The sequence below is a fragment of the Dreissena polymorpha genome, chromosome 15 (genome assembly GCF_020536995.1).
Source record: "Dreissena polymorpha isolate Duluth1 chromosome 15, UMN_Dpol_1.0, whole genome shotgun sequence".
Lineage (NCBI taxonomy): Eukaryota > Metazoa > Mollusca > Bivalvia > Myida > Dreissenidae > Dreissena > Dreissena polymorpha.
In genome coordinates, this window is record NC_068369.1 from 43,804,920 (window position 1) to 43,822,562 (window position 17,643).

Here is a 17,643-nt window from a genome sequence, read left to right on the forward strand (position 1 = left end):
AAATGGACCGGGGCTCTACCGGCAATAGTGAGACTACTTAAGAGTACCCGAGCCAACAATGGCCAATCTAGCTTATGGTGACCACCAACCAAGCTCTCATACTTCCGGGAATTCGGATTGAACCCAGGTCGCTTAAGGGAGGAGTCGGACAGCCATAATCCTACATAGCATGAACTTATCACTAATGGAAAATCTATATTTTCGTAATTTGGCAGGCATTGTTAATGGAGAATGTGTTTACACTGAGGGCAGAGAATACGCTTTTTATTTATTACCGTTACTTATTACATTGACCGCACTGAACAGATCTTTGTTTTTTCCTTAAAAATGCCTGCTGATTCTATGAACAGCTATACATCCACGCCCAAAGAAACATCAAAAAAGATGTCAGATATATTCGTGGTTTTATTAAGAAATGAAATAAATAACAGACATCAAAACAATTTTTAATCACACAAAATAATTGCTCACAAAATGAGCCATTCTATAAATAACGGAGAAAAAAAATCTTTAAAGTAATCAAGTTTATTTGATATGTTGAACTTCAAATATATTTTTATCTATTTAACCTGTTTACAAGTAAATAAACTCGCACACTTTAGGACAACGTTGCATAAACTGCTCGTGTCCGAATCTAAAATTACAGTATTAGGATGGATTGTATGAAAATATACCAATGCAACAATTTGTCACTATTTGACAGCTACTAGTAACAAAACTATCATAGGCATAGCATTCATTAAATAAACGAACAAAAAAGAAGAATGTATAATTAATTTGATACAAGCACAACATTCAACATGCTAATGTACATATCACAGATGTTCAGATTGAATGTAAAATAGGCCAGAGAAAAAAGAGGAAAGTGTAACGGTTAGTTCATTTCTTGTAGAGATGCTGTACAATGAATGAAACAACCATTACCGACTGGAGTGTTTGATATGTTTTGTTAGATAACAGAGCGAAACATCCAGTTTTTAGAATGAAAATTAAGTATGAAAAATATATAAACAAATTGTTGTTTCTCTAAAAAAAAAATGACTTTGCAGTCCTCTGTAAGCCTATGATTCCCTTGCAATAAGAAGATACACACTATACAGCAAATATAGGATCAGGCTGGAGCTGTCAATTTATACAATGAATGGCATTAGTTGAGGAGTCTTGTTTAACAACAAACCTACAGCACAAGCTCACTGACTTAAGCATGAAGTGCTCTCTTAATTTGACTTTAAAACAATTAATAAATAGTTTTTAAAAACATCAAAGAACAGTTTTGTATTAGAATTTACTTAGTAACCTATAATAAAGCTTAGTAACATGTTGATTGAGATAGTTGGTAACATCAATTTGGATGCCATGTTTGTTCAACATAAAATAAGGTTAACCCATTTATGCCTAGTGGACTCTCCCATCCTTCTAAATTGGATCAATTTACAAAAAAAATGTATTTCCAAAATTAGGGGTGTCTAGTATATTTATTTCTATATTTAGAGTATTACTTACAGGAATTACTTTAAGCAAACAGCACTGTGATGAGACGCCGCATCATGCAGCGTCTCATCTGGGTCTACGCTATTTACCAAGGCTTTTTTTCTAGACGCTAGGACATAAATGGGTTAATATTGAGCTGCTTTTCCTCACAAATCACTTTAATGTTAAACAAATCAAGTATATGGTTCAAAGCCAAGAAACACAAAGTTCAATTTCCATTTTGATAAACTGACCTATCAAGGTAATGGAATGTAATCAGCTTATACACTTAATGAAACTTGTCAATAATACCCGCAAGAGGAGTTAGACAGTATAGATAGATAGATAGATAGAAATACAAGCCTTATTTGGCTTTGTATCCATTTCTTATACACACACTTATCTTTTGTAAATGAGAACACATCAAGTACAATGAGTTGCATTTTGTTGAACTGACTACTTCACAGTGTGGAGTAAATTATATAATTGTTAATCCTGTATGAAAAGTGGCTAAACTGAGCTGAAACCATTCAGTCAGTTTCTATCAGTAACAAAGGAAACTGGTATTATCCTAGCTTGGGTTGATTTTCAACTTAGCTCATAAAAAAAAAAGTTTAACGATCAGCCTTGCTCTACATGTAATACTATAAATGGTCTTCGAATACTACAAATGGTCTTTGTTTAAAATAAAACCCATTTTATAGCTCACTATGCTATAGCATGTACACAGAATGATGCCAGTCTGAGTAAATGCAACAAAATAGCATTATTACCAAAGCAAGGTTATTGATCTTGCTTAATTTTCAACATGCACATAAATGAGTTATCAAAATATAGAGTGAAACTGAAATGATCTGATAGTGGATTGATCAAACACATTAGCAGTCCAAATAACACTAGATGTTCAAAATTTAATTGCATCTACTAGTATTCATAATATGACTTGAAACAGTTCGCTCACAAGACAATGTCCTGCAGATGTGACACTTTCACACTGCCTGTTTGAGCTGTGCTCTGGGACAATGAGGCATAATGCAAGTGTTGTCCTAGATTAGCCTGTGCAGTTCGAACTTTCTAATCAAGGACACTTTTTTGCCAAGCCTTCATTTTTGTCTATCAGAGACTTCTTTTGAACGAAAAATTCCATAAAAGGTGAAAGTGTTGTCAATCATAAGCCTGTGCGGACTGCACAGGCTGATCTGGGATGACACTATAGCACATGGCTTAAGCCCCATTTTCCCAGAGCAAGGATCGTTTTATGATTTCCACTGACACTGGTTTCAAGATGAGGGCTGTTAGGACACCAGTGGATCACTCCTGTCAGGGGGTGGTTGGTTCAGTGGAGGACGGCCCTGCTATCAGAAGCGGTCCAGGTAGCTGGCCAGGTAGTCTGTCTCAAGCTGTTCTGGGTCTCGCAGACTCTTGGTCACCGTGTGCAGCTCCGTCTTGCCTCCCAGAGTGCTGAACAGCTGTAGCAACACACACACAAACCACTTAGATAACCGACCACTGTTTGCAAACTCACAAATTCAAATGAGCCTCATTTTGGAAAACCTGGGCCTAATGCATGTGCTGGAAAGTTTCGTCCCAGATTAGCCTGTCCAGTCTCTGCAGGCTAATCTGGGACAATGATATCCACCGTAACTGTATTTTTATAAGAAGAGACTGTCTTTACATACAAATGCCATTAAAGCGGAAAGTATTGTCCTGATTAGCCTGTGCAGACTACACAGGCTCATCTCGGACAACACTATGCATATGCATAAGGCCCATTTTTCCCAGATCCTCAATTAAACACTAAACATTATAAAGGGATGGAGTTTTTGTTGTCTTGTATTGTTGTTGGTTAGCATTATAGTAACAGGTCTATGACAACTGTTATTTCTTTGCTTGAATAATGCAATACTTTAAACAGTACACATTTCATACATCTCTTTACACATATCACATATCTGCTCACTAAAGTCCATGCACATATCACATATATGATTTGAAAGACTAACAGGTTCTGTTTTTCATGGAGCCGTGGGCATTCGTAATATTTGTAAAATAATGTTTTCCGCTGTTTTCAAAACATTGACTTATATATACCTCTATTGTCCTGATATAAAACAAATCAGTCAGGTATCTTTGTATCACATGTAGTGGTTTGATAAATCCCTGTCACAGAATAATTTCCAATTCTATGACAACTTTTTAAGGTAAAGTTTGGTAGGAGGTCCAATGAGGAGAACACATTTATCTTCCAACGATGCAGTTTAAAAAAATAACCATGACTATTGTTCTGTTTGCATTTTATGCCATTCAATAGACAAAGAAATTATAAGATATGCAAAATTGTGAACTGCTCAGTGAGTTAAAGCAGAAGATATGATAGGTTAGAGACATCTGTACTCACTATTTGTGGGTATTTACTGGAACCCTCAGGTCTTTGGTCTGTCGTAAGTTCAAAACTGGTCACTCTGAAAACCACAGCACACTTACTTATGATGCTTTGTTATATATAAACACAGATAATATCCTAAGAGTGAGCAAAGATGCTGATCTGGTCCATACGTAATTATCTGTCAACAAAGGACCAGAGACAGTAACATCAACGGCTATTAATTCTCAGTCAGCCTCAGTTAAATATGTTATGTATCACTAAAATCTAAATGTCTATCTTGACTGCTTGGGGGTACTGACCAGTTGGTGATGTATGGAAATGTTAACCTGAATAAACAAACCCTGTATAGGTGATTTATGGAAATGTTAACCTGAATTAACAAACCCTGTATAGGTGTTGTATGGAAATGTTAACCTGAATAAACAAACCCTGTATAGGTGATGTATGGAAATGTTGACCTGAATTAACAAACCCTGTAAAGGTGTTGTATGGAAATGTTAACCTGAATAAACAAACCCTGTATAGGTGATGTATGGAAATGTTGACCTGAATTAACAAACCCTGTATAGGTGTTGTATGGAAATGTTAACCTGAATTAAAAAACCCTGTATAGGTGTTGTATGGAAATGTTAACCTGAATTAACAAACCCTGTATAGGTGTTGTATGAAAATGTTAACCTGAATTAACAAACCCTATATAGGTGTTGTATGGAAATGTTAAACAGAATTTACAAAGCAGTAAAACACAATGAGGGGCTTAAATCTGGTAAATTGCAAGTCACAATTATGGGCTTTGGTCCGTGACCTAGCATGATGATCAAGTGGAAATTTGAATTGAATATTTGAATTTAAGTAAATGAGCGTATGCTTGAACAAAAAGACCATCAGTTTACCCGAATTACAACGTAAAAAAGTACAAAAAGATGCATAATTATGCTAAATTGCAAATCAGAGGGCCTTGGCGTGATGATCATGAAGACATGTGTCAAATAACAATTGAATATCTGCGGAATTTAAAGATTCATGTAGTTTTTGCGTACAAGCTTTAATCTTGTGTTTTTTTTTAAAGGAATAAACAGCAGCATAATCCTACAAAAACGCTGGTTAAAATGACATAGTTATTGGTAAGTGACTATTTATAAAGACCCTGAACATCTAATTTTAAGGTTAATTTAAATATCTATTATAAACACAGAGAGTTGGAGTAATACAGAATTTTCAGTACAAAAGTTTAAAAAAAGGCATAATTCTCCTAAATATCAGGACAGAGTTATGGGTCTTAGTCAGTAATCTTTAAGATTCAATTGGATATCTACACTGAAGTACTAACAGAGAAATGTACTTGTTGCATGCAAACTTGAACTTGATCTTGCAAGAAAACGTTTATCGGCCCTTTCATTTAAACAAAAGTGTCATAATCCTGCTTAAAAACTGGTTACAGTCATAGGTCTTGGTCAGTGAATGTCCATAATGACCCTTAATACATATAAGAAGTTTCATTTCCATATCTGAGGTATACAAAGTTATATGAAGTAGTTGAATGAACATGTTAACCTCACATTTTCAAATACTTTAAAGGGCATAATTATGCTAAATAGAAGGTCAAAGTCATTGAACTTGTGATCTCACACAATGAGCCCGAATTTGAAGTTCCAAATGAATTTCATGAAACAGTGAAATGGTGTGATGTGTTGCATGTTTACCTTTAAAAAGTATTATGCAGAGGCCGTTAGCAACACTGCCATTTGGGTGTGTTGTATAGCATTGACTATTTGGTAAATTTTGAGCTTATACCAATACATTCAGTTGGGCTTGTGAACATTTTAGAATATTACAACAAGTAAGCTGATGGCTGGTGTATACTTTGTACAACAAGTAAGCTGATGGCTGGTGTATACTGTGTACAACAAGTAAGCTGATGACTGGTGTATACTGTGTACAACAAGTAAGCTGATGGCTGGTGTATACTGTGTACAACAAGGAAGCTGATGGCTGGTGTATACTGTGTACAACAAGTAAGCTGATGACTGGTGTATATTGTGTACAACAAGTAAGCTGATGACAGGTGTATACTGTGTACAACAAGAAAGCTGATGACTGGTGTATACTGTGTACAACAAGTAAGCTGATGGCTGGTGTATACTGTGTACAACAAGTAAGCTGATGGCTGGTGTATACTGTGTACAACAAGTAAGCTGATGGCTGGTGTATACTGTGAACAACAAGTAAGCTGATGGCTGGTGTATACTGTGTACAACAAGTAAGCCGATGGCTGGTGTATACTGTGTACAACAAGTAAGCTGATGGCTGGTGTATACTGTGTACAACAAGTAAGCTGATGGCTGGTGTATACTGTGCACAACAAGTAAGCTGATGGCTGGTGTATACTGTGTACAACAAGTAAGCTGATGGCTGTTGTATACTGTGTACAACAAGTAAGCTGATGGCTGGTGTATACTGTGTACAACAAGTAAGCTGATGACTGTTGTATACTGTGTACAAGGAAGCTAATGACTGGTGTATACTGTGTACAACAAGTAAGCTGATGGCTGGTGTATACTGTGTACAACAAGGAAGCTGATGGCTGGTGTATACTGTGTACAACAAGTAAGCTGATGGCTGGTGTATACTGTGTACAAGTAAGCAGATGGCTGGTGTTTACTTTGTACCTTTCAGTTGAGAGGCTCTCCACATGTTTGGGTGCAATATCCCCCTCCAGGAGATCAAACACATAGAGTGTGGAGGCCACGTCCAGCACGTAGAACACGCACGGCCGACTGCGGGACCAGCGCACACACTGCACCGCTCGCCCCTTCGTAATACTGGGCCACGATATCAATGGAGTGGCTGGACAACATAAACATTGAAATAGATTAATACACAGTAGACTTGAGGACTTTTCTAACGCATCACTTTTTAAACTTGAATATCTCGGTTATGAGTAAAGATGTTGATTTACAATTTTACATACGATCATTTAACTACATTGTGTGCAAGCTCACAATAAAATCATTTATCCATGATGATTGGACGCTTAAGCATGTGGGGTAAGTTTGGATCCATATTTTTGCACGTGGAAATGGTGAAACGCGATATAATTCTAGTTTTATTTCAATTTAGTTATTTTAGGCGAGTGCTTACACAAGGAAAACATAAAATTAATTTACAAAACAATATAGCTCGTATGAATATTCAGCAGTGCAATGGCGCACTTTTCATTTTGCAGGCTACCTTCCCCACTTGCTAAAGCGTCCGATCGTCACGGATGAATGATTTTATCGTGGGCTTGCACATAGTAGTCAAATGAACAATAAATAAAAATATTTACTTATTACTGAGACATGTAAGTTTTAAAAGTGTTGCGTTAGAAAAGTCACCAAGTGTAGTAAAACGCGCTATACATGTTATTCGAATTTAATTTCAATTTTCTCATTCTAGGTGAGTTTTTACACAAGAAAAACATAACATTAATTTATTAATTAAAGAAAAACAATATGACTCGTATGAATATTCAGGAGCGCAACGGCTCAATCGGCATGTTGCAAGCTGGTCAGGTATTAAGACGTGTAAGTTTATGCGTTTTACTTTTCTCATTGTTATTATTTTACGTTGTACGAGTTTGCGAATTTGACTTTTGAAGTGACGTTTTTAATTTGTTAAGTTTGATATTTAGTTGTTTTTCAATTTCAATTAAATTTTCAGGAATTATCAGATTTGTGTTGAATTATTCTTGGTCCAAATGTCAACACAATCTGTTCAAAAATAAGGGAGCCATATTGATATGACTAATTGATGCGTTAGAAAAGTCTTCAAGTGAAGACTCATGCAGACATGGTTACAGGAATGGAATTGTTTTCCTGCATGAAGTACAGAAGCCACTGTGTCACAGTTTAACGTAAACAAGTGCTGATTATACAAGTTTAAAACTAAAATTAATACTAAAAGCATGAAATTTGGTGACAGTTTTCAGGGATTTATTGATTTTTGCAATCAAATCAAGAAGGACAAGGAAAAGGAAATTTGCCAATTTTTTTTAACCTGGAAGTGGCGAAATTAATTTCAAACCCGCTTGAATGACTTACTCTTTCCACACATTGTCTCAATGATCTTACCATTTTGGCAAGGTTTAGTAAAAAACCTTCAACATGCAAAGGAAATATGGACCAAACATGAAATAAAGAATCAAACATTTGACAGTGAAGTAGTACCTTTACCGTCATCTGGTGTGCCTGACTCATGTGTTCTGCACATCATCTCAATGACCTAAATACTGTATCCAAGTGTCATGAAAATCCTTTAATGGTTTTAGAAGATATTGAACCAACATGAAGAAAGAGGCTCAAACTTTTTACCTTGTAGTATGCCCTTGAACTTGAGCAGGCATGACAGACTCATGTCTTCTGGACATTGTCTTCATGACCGAAACATTAGGGGCAAATTTCATTATGATTCGTGAATGATTATAGGAGATATGGACTGGACACAAACAATAAAGGCAGACAAGAAAATGAAGACTCAAACCTTTGACCTTACTGTACCACCTAGATCTTGAGCCAGCATTACTGAGTCATACCTTCTGCATATCATTTCAATTCCCTCAACATATGAGGAAAGATTCATGAAAATCTGTCAAAGGTTTTAGGAGATATAAGAGGACAAGAAAGTGTTATGGACAGATGGACATTTTGAAGTGACACTTACCTGACTGTGTCCTGTACATAGCAAAGGTCCCATCAGAGGAACCCGTCTGTAACAGAGAACAACAAACCATGCAGAGCTACATGGCAACCCAGATGTAATCAACTCAAACAGGCTTCATGGCCCTGTTGACCTTAAACAATTTAAATTCATATTTTTGATATCTGTGTATTTTAATACTAATGTGGATTTCAATGTTGATAATCTTTAAATAGTATTGTATAAAGGCATATTTAAATACAATTTAAGAATAACCAATGTTTCAATACATTGTAAATATTGAAGAGTCTTACGAGAAAACACGGCTGACCAAATGGTGAGAAATCGATTGAGACAATATCAACAACAGCTTCTGAAAAGATAACAGAATAGATATGACATGAATGTACAATCAGCTCTAAATGAACAAAACTAACACTGAGACTTTTTAACAGACATGCTAAATATAAAAGTTTGCATCAAGAAGATAAATAATATGCATGAATTACAAAAGGACATGTCTTTTTACTGTATCAATTATAAACAGACACTTATATTTGCTGAATGAACTACAAACAGACATTAATTTTTACTGAATGATCTACAAATTTACACGTATTTTAACTGTATGAATTACAAACCGACATTCATTTTCACTGTATGAACAACAAACATTCATTTTACTGCATGAACTACAAACATAAATTTGTTTTTACCAAATGAACAACAAACAGACATTTATTTTTTTCTGTATGAACTATAAACATAAATTTATTAACATAACATAACATAACATTTATTTGGCATTAAATAGCATATTGCAAATTTATAGCCTATACACAGTATGTGTTTGAGATAGCAAAGACATGGTACATGTATTTGAGAAGTACAACACAAAATGATGTATACAAATAGTGGGTAAAACAAAAAAAGAAAAAAGGCATGTCAAAATCATTCAAAGAATAGAATCAATAAGTCATTTACATAATGAATATATAATTTTGGTGGTGAATTTCATTTACAAAAAAAGTTATCATTGTTTAAATGATCGATTATATTTTCAATGCTGGATACAATTAAAAATTGTTCAGTCACACAGACTTAGTTAAGTAACATTTTTACGTAATGCTTATGTTAAAATTACAAAAAAATAATGAGTAGATTTATTTAATCATTTAGCATTAAACCTATGTTTGCTGTCTCTTTTATGTAAATTGGATATTCTAATTGATAATGATAACAAAACAATTACCTTTAGAATATTCTTATTGATAATGATAACAATACAATTACATTTTCAAATTTTGAAAATCATACAAAGAAGTGATCTTCTTTAATACAAATAGTCAACATAATATAAAACAATCGCACAAGTTGATCACTTTTACTCTATCCAATACAATTATTCGATCACCTTACTATTTTAAACAGTAGGCAAACGGAAATAATAATTGAAGTTAATACGATTCACTTATTATTGTATCTGTTTTAATAGACATACAAAAATGGAGGGGTTAACAGCATATATTTTATACTACGTTACATTTGACCTTAGTTTGAGGGCAAAATAAACATATTTTGATAGGTTATTTAGTTCCTTTGTTGATTTTGATGACATTATAATTTCGAATTTGTTCAATGTTGGCCAATGACGAGAGTATGGTTTTAGGTATTGTTGTCTATTTCTTTATAGAGGGGACATACTAATAAAAAGTGAAATTCGCTTTCTATAGCATTCATTATTTTTTATTATTATTATAATTTATTATTACTATATGAACAACAGACATTCATTTTGACTGAATGAACTACACATGTTTACTCCTGATTCTTGTGTACTCACCTATCACAGGTGAATGAGCGCGAGGGAACACTCGCTTGCCAAAGCGCATACCATGTAACACGAACCCCTGCAATCACACAGCGAGACATGAGATCATAGATGTGTACAAGGGAAGTTATTTTTGTTTCAACTGCTTGTCCTCTAACATAATAACTCTAAGGCAATAACAAGGGACAAAATTGTCACAAAACCAGGTTTTCATTGTGAAAAAAAAGTCTGATAAAGGGAGACAACTCAATCTGAACTTTTGAACTGAACAAACAAATTTACCCCCCTTTGTTTCAAAATAAATCTATTTTTAGTCGTGGCGACCTTGACCTTGGAGATATTGACGTGATTCTTTCGTGCGACACACCGTCCTATGATGGTGAACAAATGTGCCAAATAATTTTAAAATCTCACAATGAATGACGTAGTTATGGCTCAGACAAGCTCATTTATTGCCATTTTTGACCTTTGAACTCAAAGTGTGACCTTGACCTTAAAGATATTGACGTAATTCTTTCGCGCGACAAACCGTCTAATGATTTTAAAATCTCACAATGAACGACAAAGTTATGGTCCGGACAAGCTTGTTCCGCCCGCCCAACAGCCCACCGACATTCGCCAATCTAATAACCAGTTTTTTCCTTCGCAAAACCTGGTTAATTTTTCCTTCGGAAAACCTGGTTAAAAACACAAATACAATATGTTAACAGATTCTTATACTTAAACAACAATGAATATGTTTAGCATTAAATTTTGGCCAAAATGTCAAACAAATTGTACAACTAATACAAACTAATAATAGTTTTAGAAAATTAAAAAGGAAGACTACTTTTTTTTAAAAACAAAAACATTATACAGGTTCCACAAAAAAACTAATGTAACCTACAGAGTCTGTGGAAACATAGAAGTGGTTTGGATCTGAAGGCATGACCTGCATGTCCAGGGAGCGCAGGGACATCTGGGGTCGCCCGTCCCTGAAACCATAGCAGCAATAGTGAAATGAGAAACAACAGTGACATTAGTTCATGTTATTTACAGGATGTTCTTTGCAGACTTTGTCTGGCCTGTTTTGCCAGGTTGTCTACCAGAAGTGTCACTTTGCTTATTGTATGGTTAGGCTGTGTGCAGAAGCCACATTGGTTATTGAAAGTGGAAAGCAGAAACACGCATTGGGGAGAACTTTTTATTTCCAACTGGTCCTATGTTCAGTGCAGGTTTTAATCAATTTCTTCTTTTCACATTGGTTGAAAATATATTTTATGCAAAAAAACAACACAATTGTATACATACACCTTGAAATCACTGTTGGTATGACTGGGTGCCATGTGTGTATACCTGGAGGGGCTGTGCAGGTGGATGTGTGTATACCTGGAGGGGCTGTGCAGGTGATGTGTGTATACCTGGAGGGGCTGTGCAGGTGGATGTGTGTATACCTGGAGGGGCTGTGCAGGTGGATGTGTGTATACCTGGAGGGGCTGTGCAGGTGATGTGTGTATACCTGGAGGGGCTGTGCAGGTGGATGTGTGTATACCTGGATGGGCTGTGCAGATGGATGTGTATACCTGGAGGGGCTGTGCAGGTGGATGTGTGTATACCTGGAGGGGCTGTGCAGGTGGATGTGTGTATACCTGGAGGGGCTGTGCAGGTATATGTGTGTATACCAAGAGGGGCTGTGCAGGTTGATGTGCGTATACCTGGAGGGGCTGTGCAGGTGGATGTGTGTATAGCTGGAGGGCCTGTGCATTTGTGTATTCTTTAAGGGGCTATGCATGTAGATGTGTGTTTACCTGAAGGGGCTGTCCATGTGTATGTTTACCTGGAGGGGCTGTGCAGGTTGATGGAGGAACTCTTGATTAGTTTCACGCTGGCCCCAGGCAGCAGCCCCAGGTCATTCTCGGCCCCGGACAGCTCACCTGCTCCAGTCTCAGCAACAACCTGCAGCAGCAACAGATACGGTGCAATCTAGGTGAGCCAGGTTGTGGGAAAACTCATTGAAATTCATACAGGCTAAACTGGGACAACAATGTATGCCTTAGCTGGATTTTTAGTTCAAAGAGACTTCCTTTAAATAAAAAAATCCATAAAAGCTTAAAGTGTTGTCCCTGATTAGCCTTGCGGACTGTACAGGCTAATCTGGGAGGACACTTTACGCACATGCATTAAGCCCAGTTTTCCCAAAATGATGCTCTGGTTATAAGCAGAGCTTCCGCTGGCTTATTGTTTATGAAGCACTATTCACCTTACAGTCTTGAACCAATTTACCAATTACAATTTTGTACAGCTAAAATAACTTAAATGTAGCCAAACGACAATTTGCATATTGCAGTAAAATTATCAAGCCTATCTCATTATAGCATAATTAATTAGTTAACTTGTCCTTAGCCAGTACTTTGTAAAAAAGGTTTACTGTTGACTTTATGGGTGATCAATGAATGGCCAATTTAAGGGTTCACGCTCAAGGATTGATTACATAGTACGGATGGACAGTTGGAAGATTGGACAGGCCAAGTACTACAAGCCTCTCAGCAGCAGTCGATGCCATGGACATAACATCAACAACGCATTGTCATTACATATGTACGTAAAGAAATAACTTTTGGGTTGAAAATGCGCAACAAGTATGCCCAAAGCATAGTTTAGTGACTAAAGTAGCTTTACAAGCATACCCAGAAATGCAGCACTGAACTTTCCTCTGTTGACACAAGCTGGAAGGACATGCCTGCAGATGACTCTGAAACCAGACATAATCCACATTATGTGGGCAGGGAATGGAAGACATTCAATGAGGACGCTGGCATGGGCTCGTTAAAAACTTTCTATTTAGTGTTATTGTGTAAATAGCATCATTCTTTCATAGTTCATAATGGTTATCATGCTTAAATAATGACAAGTAATGATATTGAACTTATGTACAAACAAGAGAGCCATGATGGCTGTTAAGCACTCATCTGAATTCATGGACATAAATTACTCAAGACTTGACCTGGTGATCTAGTGTTTGACAGCACTTGACCCAGATACAAACATGATCTTCATATTGTCAAGATAAAGTTTTTGTGAGATTTGACCTGTTGGCCTTGGTTTTTATGCATGTGACCCAGATGTAAATACAGCAGAGGTTACAAAGTTTCCTCAATATTGAATTATGAATGTGGTAACAAGGTTTAATGAACATTTGAACGAGTGACTTATTTTTTTGACAAGCATGATCCTGATTTAAACTTTTCCTAGAAAATGTCCAGATAAACATTCTTACCAAGTTTCATTAACATTGAATCAACAATTTGGCCTCTAGACTGGTAACAAAGTTGTGCTAAGATTTGAACTGGTGACCTAGTTTTGAAAGCATCAAATCCCATTGTAGGTATTGTCTAAATAAACACTCTGACCATATCTGATCAAGATTGAGTAATTAGAAATGCCTTTAGAGTGATAACACTGTTTTTGTTAGATTTGATAAGTTGACCTAGATTTTGGACCCCCATGACTGAGATTCAAACTCAGCCAAGATATTATCCAAATAAAACATTTTAATTGAATGAATTATGTGGCCTATAAAGTGGCAACAAGAAAAACAAGAGAAGTGTTTGTCAGAAACACAATGCCCCCTATTGCACCGCTTTGAAGCCATATATTTAACCTTTGACCTTGAAGGATGACCTTGACCTTTCACCACTCAAAATGTGCAGCTCCATGAGATACACATGCATGCCAAGTATCAAGTTGCTATCTTCAATACTGCAAAAGTTATTGCAAAACTTTAACCAAGGTTAAAGTTTTAGGTTAAAGTTTTGATGACAGACAGACAGAATGACAGACAGACAGGCCAAAAACAATATATCCCCGATCGTTTGATCCGGGGGTATAAAAAGGAGGCCCACTGACACACACCGGACATAAGACATAGTGGCTTGCATGGAGCACTTGACACACACCGGACATAAGACATAGTGGCTTGCATGGAGCATTTCTAGCTCAGGTGAGCTAAATATACTAGTTCCATTGTCAGAAAACCAGAAAAACATCAATATGTAGATATCAACTTATTAGCCTTGAGTGCACATCAGCAAACATCAAATAAGGTTGGAATGTTCAGAACGTTATGAACAATCCCTGCAAAATACAATAAATAACTGTCTGCCTATGGTTTGTTAATCACCTACCTTCTGAAGCTTGAGTCTGGTTTGGAGAATCACTCGTTTGAGAACTGAAATCACAACAGTCCCTTTGGTAGACAGATTTGCTTATAAACATCTGTCAGTGTGGGTTTTATTGTGTACTTTACTTCACTTTTGTGTATTTAAAATGTGAGTAACATGGTGAAAATAATTCATCAACATTAACAAATAAATTGACATTATTAAAGATAAAAATTAATTTAATCTATGATGCAAACCATAATTAAGTAAAACATGCAAGTGAAACTAAGCATTGGTGCCCCACCTGCGAGTGAAGGAGTAGATGGGCTGTATACAGGTCACAGGGCTGTGGTGGTTCTCTTCACTCAGAACCAGAGCTGCAATTGAAGACATACGCAGGTGAAGACATATGTACATGTAGGCACAGAAATAAGGATCACAAAGGTAGATACAGGGTGAAGAGTCCCCAGGCAACTACAGGGGAGCAGGCTTTTTCGGCACCAAGCTCTTTCGTCCCAGTCCAAAAATTCAGGTCGATTTGGCACCAAGCTTTTTTGGCCTCAAATTGACCAGGCTTATTCAGTCCTATATTTTATTATACCTTTTCCCTACATTTTATTACACCTTTTCTTTAAAACTTAATTGATTACAGCAGGTGTTAGATTAGTTAGCGGTCCATTTGGTGAAAATATATTTTTATTATAATTAAATAAAGGTGTTTAAAATTGTATATTTCATTTGTTGTCGGTTTGTTTCTTCGTATTGCTTTTGATTATGAATGATTTAATGAAAATAATTGAAAACCATTATTGTTTTACTGTTACCAATGTATGTAATTGTTTACTTGTGCCAGCTTTTAGTTGAATGGATTGTGGGTTTGTTTGTTTAATATTGCGTTTGATTAAACGTGTAAATGATGAGCATTTGTTTGATATGTTCAATTGTTGTTTTTTGTTGGTTATTTATCATAGGTGGTGTATCTTAGTGAGTAGGACCTCACATCACTCACCTGTATCATAGGTGGGGTATTATAGTGAGTAGGACCTAACATCACTCACCTGTATCATAGGTGGGGTATCTTAGTGAGTAGGACCTCACATCACTCACCTGTATCATAGGTGGGGTATCTCAGTGAGTAGGACCTCACATCACTCACCGGTATCATAGGTGGGGTATCTCAGTAAGTAGGACCTCACATCACTCACCTGTATCATAGGTGGGGTATCTCAGTGAGTAGGATCTCACATCACTCACCTGTATCATAGGTGGGGTATCTCAGTAAGAAGGACCAAACATCACTCACCTGTATCATAGGTGGGGTATCTCAGTGAGTAGGACCTCACATCACTCACCTGTATCATAGGTGGGGTATTATAGTGAGTAGGACCTCACATCACTCACCTGTATCATAGGTGAGGTATCTCAGTTAGTTGGACCTCACATCACTCACCTGTATCATAGGTGGGGTATCTGAGTGAGTAGGACCTAACATCACTCACCTGTATCAAAGGTGGTGTATCTCAGTGAGTAGGATCTCACATCACTCACCTGTATCATAGGTGGGGTATTATAGTGAGTAGGACCTCACATCACTCACCTGTATCATAGGTGAGGTATCTCAGTTAGTTGGACCTCACATCACTCACCCGTATCATAGGTGGGGTATCTCAGTGAGTAGGACCTAACATCAATCACCTGTATCAAAGGTGGGGTATCTCAGTGAGTAGGATCTCACATCACTCACCTGTATCATAGGTGGGGTATCTCAGTGAGTAGGACCTAACATCACTCACCTGTATCATAGGTGGGGTATCTCAGTGAGTAGGACCTCACATCACTCACCTGTATCATAGGTGGGGTATCTCAGTGAGTAGGACCTAACATCACTCACCCGTATCATAGGTGGGGTATCTCAGTGAGTAGGACCTAACATCACTCACCTGTATCATAGGTGGGGTATCTCAGTGAGTAGGACCTCACACGACTCACCTGTATCATAGGTGGGATATCTCAGTGAGTAGGACCTCACATCACTCACCTGTATCATAGGTGGGGTATCTTAGTGAGTAGGAGTTCACATCACTCCCCTGTATCATAAGGTGGGGTGTCTTAGTGAGTAGGACCTCACATCACTCACCTGTATCATAGGTGGGGTATTATAGTGAGTAGAACCTAACATCACTCACCTGTATCATAGGTGGGGTATTATAGTGAGTAGGACCTCACATCACTCACCTGTATCATAGGTGGTGTATCTTAGTGAGTAGGACCTCACATCACTCACCTGTATCATAGGTGGGGTATCTGAGTGAGTAGGACCTAACATCACTCACCTGTATCATAGGTGGGGTATCTCAGTGAGTAGAACCTCACATCAATCACCTGTATCATAGGTGGGATATCTCAGTGAGTAGGACCTCACATCACTCACCTGTATCATAGGTGGGATATCTCAGTGAGTAGGTCCTCACATCACTCACCTGTATCATAGGTGGGGTATCTCAGTGAGTAGGACCTCACATCACTCACCTGTATCATAGGTGGGATATCTCAGTGAGTAGGACCTCACATCACTCACCTATATCATAGGTGGGGTATTATAGTGAGTAGGACCTAACACCACTCACCTGTATCATTGGTGGGGTATCTCAGTGAGTAGGACCTCACATCACTCACCTGTATCAAAGAGGGGTATCTCAGTGAGTAGGACATAACATCACTCACCTGTATCATAGGTGGGGTATCTCAGTGAGTAGGACCTCACATCACTCACCTGTATCATTGGTGGGGTATCTCAGTGAGTAGGACCTTACATCACTCACCTGTATCATAGGTGGGATATCTCAGTGAGTAGGACCTCACATCACAGACCAGTATCATAGGTGGGATATCTCAGTGAGTAGGACCTCACATCACTCACCTGTATCATAGGTGGCGTATCTCAGTGAGTAGGACCTCACATCACTCACCTGTATCAAAGGTGGTGTATCTCAGTGAGTAGGACCTCACATCACTCACCTGTATCATAGGTGGGGTATTATAGTGAGTAGGACCTCACATCACTCACCTGTATCATAGGTGGGGTATCTCAGTGAGTAGGACCTCACATCACTCACCTGTATCATAGGTGGGGTATTATA

The 17,643-nt window shown here is 37.4% G+C and overlaps 1 protein-coding gene across 10 annotated transcripts in view; it reads right to left on the minus strand.

Moving 5' to 3' along the window:
- Positions 1 to 392: 392 nt before the first annotated feature.
- Positions 393 to 17,643, minus strand: part of LOC127861087 (cytoplasmic dynein 2 intermediate chain 1-like) — a 77,903-nt gene continuing 60,652 nt past the window's right edge. For 9 of the 10 annotated variants that reach the window (XM_052399458.1, XM_052399460.1, XM_052399455.1 and 6 more), the window contains 11 exons: positions 14,808 to 14,880; positions 14,528 to 14,571; positions 13,031 to 13,095; positions 12,181 to 12,299; positions 11,251 to 11,338; positions 10,377 to 10,443; positions 8,848 to 8,906; positions 8,558 to 8,603; positions 6,526 to 6,703; positions 3,869 to 3,932; positions 393 to 2,939 (listed from right to left, as the gene is read on the minus strand). In XM_052399458.1, coding sequence (XP_052255418.1) covers positions 2,829 to 2,939; positions 3,869 to 3,932; positions 6,526 to 6,703; positions 8,558 to 8,603; positions 8,848 to 8,906; positions 10,377 to 10,443; positions 11,251 to 11,338; positions 12,181 to 12,299; positions 13,031 to 13,095; positions 14,528 to 14,571; positions 14,808 to 14,880 — 914 coding nt within the window. In that variant the 3' untranslated portion in view covers positions 393 to 2,828. Of the gene's footprint in view, positions 2,940 to 3,868; positions 3,933 to 6,525; positions 6,704 to 8,557; positions 8,604 to 8,847; positions 8,907 to 10,376; positions 10,444 to 11,250; positions 11,339 to 12,180; positions 12,300 to 13,030; positions 13,096 to 14,527; positions 14,572 to 14,807; positions 14,881 to 15,561; positions 15,597 to 17,643 lie in introns of all 10 variants that reach the window. The other variant, XM_052399453.1, reaches the window with a different exon arrangement.